A 15,797-nucleotide genomic window follows, 5' to 3' on the forward strand; every position below is an offset into this window, starting at 1 on the left:
TGTCTATGCTCCAAATGTGTGCATTGCCCATGGTGGCCAGAAGAGGCCCTGATGGAACTGGAGATACAGTTGGTTGTGAGCCAACATATGCAAACTGGGAATTGAACCCTGGTCCTCTAGAAGAGCAGCCAGCCGGTGCTCATAACTGCTGAGCCATCTTCTAGCCCCACCTATTGTTCTTTTAAAATTGAATTCAAGCCTGATGTGGTGCCGCAGGCCTTTAGTCCCAGCACTGGGAAGGCAGAGGCAGGCAGATCTCTGAGTCTGAGGCCAGTCTGGTCTACAGAGTTAGTTTCAGGACAGCCAGAGCTACACAGAGAAACCCTGTCTCCAAAAACCAAACCAACCAAACAAACAAAAAAAAAACCCAAATATTTAATTAAGTGTGCATCTCAGCAATCAAATTATGACACCTGGCTCTTTGATGATCAGCAAAGAGCTCTCTCCCTCCCCAGATAATTACTTTTGGAATAACAAAATTTTCTCTTGAAACATAGCAATAGTATTTTATTTTTGAAACCTGTACTAGAAAAACTTAATAGGAGCATAGCAAATTTTCCACATAAGGAAAGTGGGGTCCCCATGAGTGTTAACAGGACAATTAGTGACCACACTAGCCCTGTGCTGTTTTACTTACAGGGGCCCTGGAGGGTACCTTCAGTTCCTTGACTGAATGTCTAAAAGAGCAGAAGGGTTGTATAGCTGCTTAGCTTTATTAGAAGTAGATGCAATATTTGGGGCGGGGGTTTATCCAGAGCTAAAATGCCTACATCTGCATTCTTCATTAGCTGTTGGCTAGCTTTGAGACTTTGGAGAACTTATCAAAAATGATTTGCTTCTCAAATGGTTATTTGAGTATTAAATCAATAAATGCATGTAGGTTGTGCAAAGTAAGTGTGTGGCATGTGGAACACTCAGTAAGTGTTAGTACCCTATCAAATCACAGGATCCTTGAGGATTATTATATATTTAAGGCCGATTTGTATTTTTTATGTTTGTCTTAAAGGGGACAATTCATCTCTTTCGAAAGCCGCAGAGATCCTTTTTTGGAAAGTTACTACAGGAATTTAGACTTGTAGCAGCCGACCGCAGGGTAAGTTCTTCTTCAACTGGTTTGAGTTACTGCAAAGCCACATTATAGCACTGGATTGAGGATGGGTTTTGAGGGGTTGGAGATGTGACTTGGAGGACCCACATTCAGTTCCCAGCACCCACAACTGTCCATAACTCAGTCCCAGGGCATCTGATGCCCTTTCTGGCCTCCCTAAGCACCAGGTACACCAGGTGCAGGCAAAGTCAAAAATAAATCACCATCTTCTGTCTCTAAGTCTGTTGTACCCTGTCCCTCTGGACAGTGCTTAACCGTCTGTAACTTCTCATTCACCCTACTCTGCACCTGTCCCTAAGCTCCTGAGTCCAACCAAGAAACTCAAACCCCGCTGACATGTCTCACTGTGAACTGATGATCTGTCAAGCCATGGATGCAGCTCTGCTGGAGGATCTATACTCCATTCAGTTTCCCCAGTAACTGACAGTTTCTGAGCCAGTATTGTCTGTTAATCTGCATTATCAAAATCACTACTCATTCTCATTTCTCATCTTTCTTGACCTTTTTACCGTGATTGACAAGCATTGGTCACCTCTCCTTAAAATGTGGCATCATATAGATTCTGAAACAGTCTGTGGCTTTCTTCCTGCTGACTTGTCCACGCTCTTTCAGTTCCTCTCGCCACTTTTCTTACTTCTGCACTTTGGAGTGTGACTCCAACCTCTATGATTTTGCGCTTCTAGAAATGCTGTCTGCTTTTGTGGTTTTCATTACTGCCTGTGTATGGATGACTCCGTATTTCAATCTCAGGCCCTAACCTCTCTCTGCTTCCTTTATGGAATTTGGACTCTTCAGTGTCCCACTGGATGGCTATTGGGCATTTCAGTCATAGCATGGTCAAAACTGGACCTTAATCTTCAGTCACTTGCATATTAACTGGATAGTCTCCCAGATTAGATGGTAAAGCCAGAAAAGTTTAAATCATTTTCATTCTTGTTTTGCCCCAAATTCCTCACATGGATGTTTTCAGGAAATGTGCCAGCTCTGTTTGTAATGTAGCGTGCAGAATCTGACCCTTAGCACACCCTCTTACCACTGTCAAGCCATGGAGTAACCAGAATATTCTGTTGCTTTCTTTAGGCAGGGAGGGGTTGAAAATTTCATCATGTAGCTTAGGCTAGCCTCAGACTTGCTGTGTAGCCCATGCTGGCCTGCAGCTGCCCTCCTCTTACCTCTGTACCCCGAGTGTTGGGATCACAAGTGTACCCCAACATGCCCAGGAGAATGCTCTTTAGGGAATGTGAGACAAGCGCAGCCAGTGTTTCCTGGTGTTCAAGACATCACATGCCGTCGCCTCAGACCCCCTCTCTTGTGGTCTCTCGGATTGTTTTCTGTCACTTTACTATGAGTCTTTTCTGATGAGCTTGTCTGGAAAAGAACCCTCTCCATGCCTTCCTCCCATTACTATTTCCCCAGCCCACTTTAAAAAACAAAACAAAAAACAGGGTTTGTCTGTGTAGTCTTGGATGTCCAGAACTTCACTCAGTAGAGCAAGCTAGGCTTGAACTTACCGATCCGACTGCCTCTGCCTCCCAAGTGCATCCTTAGCCTACTTTTTATTTACTGCCTAGTGCTTATTACCATTAACCTAAATACTCGTTTACTGTTACTCTGCCTACATTGTAGGGCTGTGTTGTGTTCTCTGCTGTACTCTCATGCCTAAAATAATGCCTGGCACAGATACTTGTTGAGTAAGTAGCTTGGTTCAGAGAGTTATCTTTAAATTTACACTCTTGTTGGGTTGCTCTGACAGGGTTTTGCTCTGTTGCCTAGGCTACCCTAAATGATCCTCCTGTTTGACTGTGCTAACTTGATTGATGGTGATTTTGGTGGATGTAGAAAATGTGACCCACTTTTTAGAAGAAGTTGTGTTTATTATATGCTTTTTATCAGTGTGAATTAGGCAGCTTGAACAGATCTGCTGAACTCTGTCAACACGGTATGAATGGGAGTGATTTTCCTTCCCACAGTCCTGGAAGATACTTCTCTTTGGTGCAGTCAACGTGCTTTGCACTGGCTTCCTGCTCATGTGGTGCAGCTCTACTAACAGCATAGGTATGTCGCCCTTTTGGTTTTTATCAGCTCAGGTTCACTTTTGCTTCTGATTTTAAGTAAAGATATATGTATTTTAACACAAGCTATAGTCATCTGAGAGGAAGGAACCTCAGTTAAGAAAATGCCTCCATAAGATTGAGCTGTAGGCAGGCCAGTAGAACGTTATCTTAATTAGTGATCAAGCCCATTGTGGATGGTGCCACTCTGGGTTGATGGTCCTGGGATCAAAAAAAGCAGGCCTAATAGAGTCATTTAGCTCATGCCTTTAATCCCAGCACCTTGGAGGCAGAGGCAGTGGATCTCTGAGTTCAAGGCCAGCCTGGTCTACATAGTGAGTTGCAGGACAGCCAGGGCTACATAGAGAGACCTTGTCTCAAAGGAAAAAAAAAAAGTCAAGTTTTAGAGGCTGGAGAGATGGCTCAGTGATTAAGAGCACTGGTTGCTCTTCCAGAGGATCTGGGTTCAATTCCAAGCACCCACATGGCAACTAACAACTGTTTTTTGTAATTCCATATCCAAGGAATCCAATGTCCTTTTTCACAGGACTGCAGGCGTATGTGTGGTGTATAGACATGCATACACGGAAAACATCCATACAAAATAAAAATAAATAAATCTTAAAAAACAAAGAAAGAAAGGTTGAGCAAGCCATGATGAACAAGCCAGTAAGCAGCACTCCTCCATGGCCTCTGCATCAGCTCCTGCCTCCATGTTCCTGTCCTGTTTCAGTTCTAGCCTTGGCTTCCCTTAGTCGACTGTGATTTAGGATGTGTAAGCCAAATAAACACTTTCCTTCCCAAGTTGCTTTTGGTCATAGCATTTTCTCACAGCAATAATAACCCTAAGACAGTGTATTTTCCTTCATATAGTATGTGTTTTTCTTGGATGTCTATAGCTAAAATGATTTAAATAATATTTTTTTCTGGTTTGTTTGCTTACATTAAATTTTTATTTATTTGTTCATTTATTTGTTTGTTTGTTGTGACCTAGGTGTTTTGCCTGCAACTATGTTTGAATGAGGGTGCCAGAACTCCTAGAACTGGACTTACAGACAGTTGTGAGCTGCCATGTGGGTGCTAAGAATTGAACCCAGGTCCTTTGGAAGAACAGTCAGTGCTCTTAACCACTGAGCCATCTCTCCCAACCCCAATTGCTTGCTTTAAAAAATATATATATTATTAAGTTGATTTATTTTATTTGTGGGGTGGGAGGCATGTATGGAGGGAGGATACCTGTGGGAATTGCTTCTCTCTGTCCACCATGTGGGATCAGGGATCAAACCCAGGTGTGTCAAGCTTGGTGTGGCAAGGGCTTGTCCCTGCTGAACCATCTTGCTGTCCCTATATTGATTTTTACAAGACTATTTAAACATCCCTGTGAACAGTAGAGTTCAGTTATCTGCTTGCGTGTTACTTTTTCTTTCTTTAGGTTTTCTTGTTTTGTTTTCTGCATAGAATCTCATGTAGCATGGAGTAGTAGTCTTAGACTCACTCCATAGCCAAAGTCACCTTTGAACGACTCACCCCTCCCTCTGCTTCTCCAGTGTTGGGGTTATAGGCATTTGCCATCAGGCCTGCTTGTATGCAGTGCTGGGGTTGAACCCAGGGCTTTGTATGTGCTAGGCGAGTACTTTATCTACTGAGCTACATCCCTAGCCTTGTTTTAACATGACCTTTTAAAAAATGAGCTGTTATTTAGAAACAAAAGTACGAACCAAAAGAAGAACCTTCCAAGCCAACTGAGAAACACAGCTCTATAGTGTGTTCTTTTGAAACTTGAACTTATACAGTTCGTAAGCAAGATTTTTGAAGTTTACTAGTTACTGCGTAAGAGAGAAAAGTCTGTCGTTTTCTTCTTGATCTTGACATCTGATAGTTCATGGATCATGATTTTCTTCCTAAATAGTGCTGAGAGGATCTGGGTACCTGCCTAGCATGCTCCATGTCTAGGCCCTGGGTTCAGTCTGGAGAGAGGTGAGGAGTAGAGTTGGAGAAGGGGGGATATGGAAGGAGAGGAAAAGGAGAAGGGGTGGGAAGAGGGTTGCTGCATGGAACATTTATAAATTTAACACACAAATTTGAAATAAGATAAAAGCAAAAACTCACTCAGATGACAGAAGCAGGCAAGAGAGTGCTCTTAGGCTATCAGCCATTTGCAACTGCATTGTAGAAGTGTGACTTGAGTTTAACCTGCTTTGGCTGCCTGTGTTCGTCATATTTAGCATAAAATTGTACATGTATAAAGTTGGTCAGGAATTTCCAATTCTTTTGCTTTTTTGCTGTATTAAAAATGGATTCAGGCCGGGCGGTGGTGGCGCACGCCTTTAATCCCAGCACTCGGGAGGCAGAGCCAGGCGGATCTCTGTGAGTTCAAGGCCAGCCTGGGCTACCAAGTGAGTTCCAGGAAAGGTGCAAAGCTACACAGAGAAACCCTGCCTCGAAAAACCAAAAAAAAAAAAATGGATTCAGAGGGGACTGGAGAGATGGCTTACTGTTTGAGAGGACTGGCTGCTCTTACAGAGGACCTGTGTTTGATTCCCAGCACCTACGTGGTGGCTAACAAGCACCTATGACTCTAGTTCCAGGGGATTCGATGCCCTTGTCTGACCTCTGTGGGCACTGCACAGGTATGGTGCACACCCATACTTGAGGCAAAAAATTCATATGCATAAAATAAAGATTAAAAATGTATTTTTTAAATTGTCTTCAACATCGCCCCCCAAAACAGGGACTGGAGAGATGGCTCAGTGGTTAAGCATGCTTACCAGCCTTGCAGAGGACCAGAGTTCAGTTCTCAGCATGCATATCAATCATCTGTAACTCTGCATCCAGGGATCCAACACCCTCTGGCCTTCTCAGGCTCCTGAATGTATATATTGCTTATAACTTACTCAGGTCGCACATACACATTTAAAATAATAATGATAAAAGATGAATTAAGCAACATTTTAATGAGTCTTTCTGTTGTTTTACAGCTTTAACTGCTTATACTTACCTCACCATTTTTGATCTTTTTAGGTAAGTTTTTTTTTTAATATCCTTTACATTTTAAAGACAACAAGCAAGGATTTATTACACTGAATTTACTAAGCTTCTTTGCTTAAAGGAAAGTAACTAGCTAAATAAGTAAATTTATCACAGAAATAAACAGTACGGATGACGGCACCCACTGCTCTAACAAGAAACAATTGCACCTGTCTAACAAAAGAAAGGTGAATACCCAGGCATAAACTTAGGATGTACACACGCTGAAGAAAAGTGGAGCTGGGCGGTGGTGGTGCACCCCTTTAATCCCAGCATTTAGGAGGCAGAGGCAGGCTGGAGGAGAAGGAAGTCTGGTGCCCAGGAAATCCTGGTGCCCACCTTCCCTGCTCCCTCGCTGCTGCTCGGTTCCTTGCACCCTGACCCCTTCTTTAGCGTCTGTCTCCCTGTGCCCGAGTCTGTCCAGGGGGTGGACAGAAGCCTTGATCTGGCAGATTCTGGGAGCTTCCTAGCCTAACTTCAGTCTGTCGTTAGAAGGCTGTACCCTGACACCACCCATGTTTGGCCCAAGTTGCTACTCTAAGACCTGTGGGAATCCCACCAGCCCTATCATTTGTCCCAACTTGAGCTCTCCTGGGTTTCACTTACAGCAGGCAGATCTCTGCGAGTTCGAGACCAGCCTGATCTACAGAGCTAGTACCAGGACAGCCAGGGCTACACACAGAGAAACCTGTCTCGAAAACAACAACAAAAACCCCCAAACAAAGAAACAAAATGACAAATCATATACTGAAAATCACACAAAAAGAGCTGGCTGGCTGGCTTAGTAGTTAAGAGCCCGTACCCCTCTTCCAGGGGCCCCAAGTTGGGTTCCCAGCACTGCATCAGGTGATTTACAGTCGCCTGCAACGCCAGCTTCAGCAGGTTCTCACAGCCTCTCGCGTCTCCCGTCACCTGTGCTCAAGTGCACACACAGATACACACTAATTATAAGAAAAAGTTAAAATCACACAAAGCCAATCCTCCTGAATTTAGTCAGCCTCGACAAGCTTATTTTAATGTTTACAGTAGTCTCCCTTATCCGTGGTTTTACCAACTGCGGTCTGAAAGTCTAAGTGGAGAATTCCAGAAATAAACAATTTCTTTGTAAGTTTTAAATTGCATGCCATTCCGAGCACTGTAATGAACTCTGGCACCATCCTGATTGACCCAGCCCAGGGCGTGAATCATCCCTGTTTCCAGTTTACACACGCTGTAGACCCGTCTTCTGTTATCAGATGGACAGTCACCTGTTCTCCTGGTTCCGCAGTGCCTTGTGCTCAAGTAGCCCTGACACAGGGTCACAAGGCCGCATCGGTTCATCCTGGCTACTTTTATGTCAGCTGACGCAAGCCAGAGTCATTTGGGAAGAGGGACCCTCAATTAAGAAAATGCCTTTAAGCCGGGTGGTGGTGGCGCACGCCTTTAATCCCAGCACTCGGGTGGCAGAGCCAGGCGGATCTCTGTGAGTTCGAGGCCAGCCTGGTCTCCAAAGTGAGTCCCAGGAAAGGCGCAAAGCTACACAGAGAAACCCTGTCTCGAAAAACCAAAAAAAAAAAAGAAAATGCCTTTAGCCAGGCAGTGGTGGCGCATGCCTTTAATCCCAGCACTCGGGAGGCAGAGGCAGGCGGATCTCTGTGAGTTCGAGGCCAGCCTGGTCTACAGCGCGAGATCCAGGAAAGGCGCAAAGCTACACAGAGAAACCCTGTCTCGAAAAACCAAAAAAAAAAAAAAAAAAAAAAAAGAAAATGCCTTTAGTCCCAGCACTCGGGAGGCAGAAGCAGCTGGATCTCTGTGAGTTCGAGGCCAGCCTGGTCTACAGAGTGAGTTTCAGGACAGCCAGGGCTAGAGAGAAACCCTGTCTCAAAAAACCAAAAAAGAAGCCAGGTGGCAGTGGTGCATACATTTAACCCCCCACACTCGGGAGGCAGAACCAGGCAGATCTCTGTAAGTTCGAGGCCAGCCTGGTCAACAGAGCGAGATCCAGGACAGGTACCAAAACTACACAGAGAAACCCTGTCTCGAAAAACCAAAGGAAAAAGAAAAGAAAAAGAAAAGAAAACGCCTCCATAGGATTTGCCTGTAGGTCATTTCTTAACTAGTGATTGATGGGGGAGGGGTGTTTCCATCCCTGGGCTGGTGGTCCTGGGTACTATAAGAAAGCAAGGCTGAACAAGCCATGAGCAGCAGCCAGTAAGCAGCACTCCTCCAGGGCCTCTGCATCAGCTCCTGCCTCCAGGTTCCTGCCCTGCTTGAATTCCTGACTTCCCTCAGTGATGGACTGTGACCTGAGAGCTATAAGGTATAAGCAGAGATAATGAGACTCAGAATGTTTATGATCATGGTGCTATCTCAGCAGTAGAAGCCCTAACCAAGCACGGTGCCCCTGCCCTTTACCTCACATCATCTCATCATGGACACCATAGCAGCATGCACCATGAGAAAAAGGAGGAAGAGGATAGTACATTTTGAGTGGAGGGGCAGATGGCCCAGAGTCAGTAAGAAGCCTGCCATGTAGATGAAGTGTGGATTCAGGTTCTGCGTAGCTAATTTACAATGAATTACAATTTCACTCAGTTTCTTCATATTAAAAGTATTGTTGTCCAGAGATACCATGTGTTAGAATTGTCGAGGTTAATTAGGAATTATTATAATTTATTATTAGATATAGTTGATTGTTTTTACTCTTTATACTCTTTGGCTCTTTGAGGGGCCCACCACTCAGCTCCCAAATAAATCATATGGAGGCTTATTCTTTCTTATGAATGCCCGGTCTTAGGTTGGCTTGTTTCTAGCCAGCTTTTATTAACTTAAATTATCCTGTCTACCTTTCCCCTCTGGGCTCTTATCTTTCTCTATTCTATATACCTTCCTTTCATTCTTACTCTGTGGCTTGCTGTGTAGCTGGTGGCTGGCCCCTGGAGTCCTCCTCTCCTCCTCCTTCTTCTCTTGCTCCCCACTCTTTCCTCCCAGATCTCTCCGCCTATTTATTCTCTCTGCTTGCCAGCCCTGCCTGTCCTTCTCCTGCCTAGCTATTGACCATTCAGCTCTTTATTAAACCAATCAGGTGTTTTAGACAGGCACAGTACCACAGGTACACAGAGTTAAACAAATGCAACATAAAAGAACGTAACACATCTTTGCGCCATTAAACATTCCACAGCATAAACAAATGTAACACATCTTTAATATTCTACAGCAATTAACCCAGTGTATACAAATATAAACAATTCTCAACAACCAAGGGATTCTAAAGACTCAATTTTGGGGGGAACAAGAGGGATAGTTTTGTGGTTGCTACTCTTGCAGTGTGCCCAGGTAAGCTGCCAGCATTCAGGCAGCTCACAGCCACCTGTGTCTTCAGCTCCAGAAGATCCAACACCATCTTCTGGCCTCCACTGGCACCTGCATGCACATGTACACACACACACACACACACACACACACACACACACACACTCACATACACAGAGTAAAATAAACTGTGGATTATTTTAAAAATCCACTTCATGGGCCAGCCTGGTCTACATAGTGAGTTCCAGGACAGCCAGAATTATACAGAGAAACCCTGGACCTGCCTGAACTGAATCTACCAGGTTGAACTCAATCCCCAGGGTAGTCTTTGCCCTGGAGGAGATGGGAATGGGGGGTGGGCTGGGGGGAAGGTGGGGAATGGGGGTGGGGTGGGACGGAGGAGGACAAGGGAATCCGTGGCTGATATGTAAAATTAAATTAAATTATTAAAAAAAACAAAAAAAATTTTCCTTTGTCTCTGCATGTCTTCCAGTCTCTACTTTTTAATATTCTAATGCAAAGTTTTTTTTTCTTTAGTTTAATAACATGTTTAATAAGCTACTGGGTAATGATGAGGAAGCCTAGCCCTGCCTATTCATTTGGGTAAGTTCAGATTATTTTATTTTCTACTAAACTGTTGCTATTAAAATGATCATGACAGAGAGCTGGCTATAATATTTTTGGAAAATAAAAATAAATAAGTGGCACCTGCTTAGTGACATGGTGATAAGTAGTGAATGTACATAAGAAATATTTTCTAAGAGTCTAGAAATGATAGATAATAAAAACAGTGATTATGGGGTTGGGGATTTAGCTCAGTGGTAGAGCACAAGGCCCTGGGTTCGATCCTCAGCTCCAAAAAAAAACCCAAAAAAAACAGTGATTATATTAAAATATTCATATTCAGTTGTTCTATAGTTTATGAAAGAAATACTAACATAAATTGATCTCAGTAAGCTCTTTAGTATTTTTAAATGATATTTAGTCATAGAGAAGTATGAAGAATTTTAACAAGTGGATTTTATAAGTGTTATGATATATTTTAATATTTTGCATTGATGGAGATAGATTTCTATAGTAAGACTTTGGGTTTAGCAATGAGCTAACAAAACTTTGAAGCTTCTCTTTCTGTACTTACAGAAATCGCTGAGAGTTGAAAGATGCACTTTTTATAATAGAGGAGGCGCTAATGATGTGTTAGAAAACATGACGTAACCCTCGTAATGACTTATGCTGGTCACTTTTCTGTTGCTATGACAAAATGCCTGGGAAACAGTGTCAGAAAGGAAGGAGTTATCATGGCTCCCTGTTTCAGAGAGTTCAGTTCATGGTCTCTGGGCCACACGTGGTTGAGCACAGCACCATCGTAGTGGGAGAGGATAGGAGAAGTCAGCAGTTTGTACTGTGGAGGACAGAAAGTGGAGAGAAGAGGCATACAGGAAGTGACCAGATCAGAATGACCCAGGGCATGCCTCTCACTGTTACCTCCAGCTAGTCCCCATCTCTTACCTTTTGCCACATCCCAATTATGACTCCTATACTGTGACTGTCAAGGTATTAATGTATTACCTTAGAGCTCTCTTTTCTAATTATTTCTGGAAACACCATCAAAGACTCACCCAGAGGTATGATTCACTAGTCTTGAAGGTGTTTCTTAATTCAATCAAGGTGAACCATTACAGTACTTAAGGTTTATTGAAATAATATGTTAAGCACTGAGTAGTGTCCAATACAAAATGTTAAGTGTTAGCTCTTATGATAATGGCTGTTTCTACAAAAAAATAATGGCCATAAAGGTTATAGAAACAGGTATAAAATAAATACTTTAGTTTGAATTTTCATTGTGTTATCTTTGGGAGCTTGTTTGCAGGTTCTGTAGTGGGGTACAGATAGTCTATGCCTCTGATTGAAGAGCAACTGTCTTCTATAGGGAAAGATCATCATGGAATACTAGTTTAAGATGTGTTTCATTCATTTATGCCGTGGAATGTCTGTTTAACAATGCAAAGATGTGTCACATTCTTTTATGTTGCATTTGTTTAACTCTGTGAAGCTATGTTGCTTCATCTGTCTAAAACATCTGATGGTCTAATAAAGAGCTAGGCAAGAGAGAGGGATAGGCGGGGCTGGCAGGCAGAGAGAATAAATAGGAGGAAAAATCTAGGCTTGAGAAAAGAGAGAAAGGAGGAGTGAGAAAAGGAGGAGAGGAGGACTTCAGGGGCCAGCCACTCAGCCACACAGCTAGCCATGGAGTAAGAAGGAAAGAAAGATATAGAGAATAAAGAAAGGTAAAAAGCACAGAGGCAAAATGTAGTTAAAGAGAAACGGGATAATTTAAGTTAGAAAAGCTGGCTAGAAACAAGCCAAGCTAAGGCTGGACATTCCTAAGTAAGAATAAGTCTCTGTGTATTTATTTGGGAGCTGGGTGGTAGGCCCCCAAAGAGTTATAAAAAAAAAAACAAAAACATGCCGGGCGGTGGTGGCACACGCCTTTAATCCCAGCACTCGGGAGGCAGAGCCAGGAGGATCTCTGTGAGTTCGAGGCCAGCCTGGGCTACCAAGTAAGTCCCAGGAAAGGCGCAAAGCTACACAGAGAAACCCTGTCTCAAAAAAAAAAAAAAAAAAAAAAAAACCACAACACTACAGAGGCTCCTCTTTTTCAAACTACATAGCTCTGGGAAGGTCACGAATGAGCAGTGAGGGAAGGAGACACCTGACCAGTCAACCCTGACAGTCAGAAAGATGTCACAACAGGATTCTTCCCTTACCCACTGTGTTGATACACTCTTCTACAGTTTCTATAGTCTAAGAGCTGGCTAACAGTAGACTGCCCATACATATATTGAGCCAGTAAATATTTGAATGTATATGTGTTCTGGTAAGACTGGTTTATTAACTGAAGAATTTTGGTATTCAAACTCATTATCTGTTTTCAGGTTTGAGAGATTAGAAGTCCTGGCTGTGTTTGCTTCTACCGTCTTGGCACAGTTGGGAGCCCTCTTTATACTCAAAGAAAGGTACATTTTTGTCTGTATTACGATCAGTCTCACCTATGACACATGGAAATATGAGCAAATCCAGTGATGGTTTGAATGGTATGCAAATAAAGTGGACAGTTTTGGAGCTCTGATGGTACAGTGTCTTCTGATTTCAGACCCTTCTCCGTCTTTGCTACTTGTAGTTTTTTGATAATACTAAGTTCAGTCATAGGGACTCCTGAGTGGAAGAGACTCGGCGATGAAATGGGCTTGGTAGAGGGATATTGACCGTGCATATTGACAGCCCACCTGTTTGTCTTCTGACATCATCTCCACTAAAGTACTAAGAGATGTTTATGAACTTTAGGGTGGGTTAACTATATATTTAATACAGGTTTTTAGGTTTATAATTTATAGAACTTATTTGATATATTTTTCTTTCTTTTAGTGCAGAACGTTTTTTGGAGCAGCCTGAGATACACACGTAAGCTGGGTTACTTATTTATTTATCACAACTATGGGGATTAATCTCAATCACAGGAATTCATGCATGCTAGGGAAATAATTCTACCCCTGACACACATCTCCAGCTAAAGACTTTTATTTTGGGGGTAATTTGCTGCTAATTTTGATCCCAGTTACTAATTGCTCCATTATGACTTTGTCCAGCATCAGAGTTCAGAGTATGGCCGTGTGTCTTATCACTGGCATCTCAGCAAGAGGTGACCCTCCAAATCCCAAGACTCCCTTTTTTCTGTAACAGTTCCCAGACCCTGGGCTTTTGGCACAGGAAGGATTTTGTAACCTCAGGGCTAGGTCAGCACACTAAACCAGCTCCCTCTAGTGTTCTGTCATTTCACACTTAACCCCAAAATCTTTCCCTGTGGCCTTTGTATTTATCACCCACATGCTCACCAACTCTGTGAGCCTCTTACTGGTTAATTGAGGAACATCTGACTCGTCTAGCATGTTGGCACAAATTCCCTTAGGACCTGTATAAATCTGTAGCAGTAATGATCCTAGAGAAAACATTGCGATGGTAAGAGACCCCTCATGTCCTGTGTAAAATGGAGCAGCAGCAGGCAAGCCATGCATTATGTGGCTAGAGAACAAGTGGATTCTGGTTGGCAGACGGTTAAAACAGACCCCTCTCCCTTCCTTTCCCTTCTTCTCTCCACATACGGAAGTTAAAGATTGCAATTACCAAGAAAAAATTAAAGGTGGATGTTTTGTTCTTTTTAGGGGAAGATTATTAGTTGGTACTTTTGTGGCTCTTTCTTTCAACCTGTTCACGATGCTTTCTATTCGGAATAAACCTTTTGCTTATGTCTCTGAAGGTATGCCTTTTGTTTGTTTGAGTTTACTGTTAATTTAAAAAAATTAATTTCTTAGAAAAACTGGTGGGTTTCTTTTTTTCTTTTCATTCTTTTTTTGGGGGGCGGTTTTTGAGACAGGGTTTCTCTGTGTAGCCCTAGCTGTCCTGGAACTCACTCTATAGACCAGGCTGGCCTCAAACTCAGAGCTCTGCCTGCCTCTGCCTCCTGAGTGCTGGGATCAAAGGCGTGCACTACCATCACCCCACAGTTTCTTTTTACATTAACTAGTAGATCTATGAGAAATATATTCAGCAGAGAAGTAAGAGCTAGCCCAAAGCTTCTCAAGTTTTTAACATGGAAAATTATACAGAATTTCATCTCATTAGCACAAACTGAAAATAATATATAAAAGCCAGTGAACTAGCTTTGAACTAAGTGATAATATGATGATAAAACTACAGGTTTATCTAGGCATGGTGGAACATACCTATAAATCTCAGAATGGGAGGATGAGGCAGGAGGATTGCAATTAATTTGAGGCCATTTTGTGCCACATAATGAATACCAAGCCAACCAGGGCTGCATAGTGAGAACCTGCCTCCAACAAAACAAATAAGAGGATTCCCAAAGTCTTCACAAGTTTAGGTAGTTTTTCTATTTCGTAGGTGTATTACTGATCATTTTTAAAACTTTCAGTGTCTTGAAATCTCACAAACCAGGAGAGGATTTATCCATTAACTGATGGAGAAGTGAGTGGGCACACAGAACACCTATTTTGAAACTTTTTTTTCATATTTTGGGTTTTTTTAAAGATTTTTTTTTTAATGATGTATCCCTGCGTGCATGTATCCCTGCAGGCCAGAAGAGGGTACCAGATCTCATTACAGATTGTTGTAAGCCACCATGTGGTTGCTGGGAATTGAACTCAGGACCTCTGGAAGAACAGCCAGTGCTCCTAACCTCTGAGCCATCTCTCCAGCCCAGAGCACCTATTTTGGAACAGAGAACACAGATAGATGATTTTTTGGGGGGGCCTTTCAACTTGAACACCACGACAGACAGCGATGAGCGCTTTCTGAAGTGCTCATTTGAGTCTCAGCAACCTCACAGGTGTTAGGAAGACAAACTGTTTGTACCAGTCAGAGGTTAAGGATGAGGAGTCTTCCGAAATTCTCTCCATGGCCATTGACACAAATACTTTATTATCCTCATTTTACACTGGAGCAGTCAGAGGTTACATCATTTGCCGAAAAGCCACACTTGGGATGACAGGCTAAGCCAGAACTTAAAGCTGGCACTTTGGTATCACTGCCTTCTCTTTAGTGCTGGGCCAGTCTTTGTAGAAAGCATGCCAATCTCTTTACAACATAATTGCATTATAAAATGAGTGGGTCAGTAGCACACTGGGATGAATGCTACTTGAGTTTGGGGGCTGCTTCTCAAGGGACAGTCCCTGGTCAGTGTCTTTCAGCGTCTTTAGATGCACTTCTGGCTTTCTGAGAGCCAAAGGAATTAATAATTGGCATGATCTGGAACCCATTCTTTATATAGACACAATTTTTTTTAATTGTATAAAAAACTTCAGCCGCGCACGCCTTTAATCCCAGCATTCGGGAGGCAGAGCCAGGAGGGTCTCCATGAGTTCAAGGCCAGCGTGGTCTGCAGAGCGAGATCCAGGACAGGCACCCAAACTACAGAGAAACCCTCTCTTAAAAAACAAACACACACACACACACACACACACACACACACACACACACACACACACTTATTTGGGGGAGGGCTGCATGGCGTGAAGGTCAGAGGATGACCAAGGGAGTCTGTTCTTTCCTTCCATCCTGTGGGACTCGGGGCTCACACGTAGGTCATTAGGCTGAGCCATCCCTAAGACTTCATATTAAAAGCGCCGGTAATGTGTCAAGTCCTCTAACTCCCTCAACTGTGTATGGAAGGTAGAACTGCTTTAGACTGAGTGTCTTGTCATGGAAAGGGAAGAGGCTGTAGAGTTGAGAAGCATTGTCCGTTG

The 15,797-nt window shown here is 43.0% G+C and overlaps 1 protein-coding gene and 1 long non-coding RNA gene across 2 annotated transcripts in view; both read left to right on the forward strand.

The window, feature by feature from the left end:
* LOC128115513 (uncharacterized) overlaps nt 1-15,797 on the forward strand; it is a 117,463-nt gene that overhangs the window by 89,500 nt on the left and 12,166 nt on the right. The window lies entirely within an intron of this gene.
* The window catches only part of Slc30a6 (solute carrier family 30 member 6), a 30,999-nt gene that overhangs the window by 4,982 nt on the left and 10,220 nt on the right, over nt 1-15,797 (forward strand). The window contains exons 2-8 of the mRNA XM_052746257.1: nt 1,007-1,093; nt 3,079-3,163; nt 6,138-6,180; nt 10,015-10,080; nt 12,414-12,494; nt 12,904-12,939; nt 13,698-13,792. Of these exons, the coding sequence (XP_052602217.1) occupies nt 1,007-1,093; nt 3,079-3,163; nt 6,138-6,180; nt 10,015-10,080; nt 12,414-12,494; nt 12,904-12,939; nt 13,698-13,792 (493 nt within the window). The remainder of the gene's footprint in view (nt 1-1,006; nt 1,094-3,078; nt 3,164-6,137; nt 6,181-10,014; nt 10,081-12,413; nt 12,495-12,903; nt 12,940-13,697; nt 13,793-15,797) is intronic.

Source organism: Peromyscus californicus, unplaced genomic scaffold, assembly GCF_007827085.1.
Source record: "Peromyscus californicus insignis strain IS unplaced genomic scaffold, ASM782708v3 Scaffold_1__1_contigs__length_55948999, whole genome shotgun sequence".
Lineage (NCBI taxonomy): Eukaryota > Metazoa > Chordata > Mammalia > Rodentia > Cricetidae > Peromyscus > Peromyscus californicus.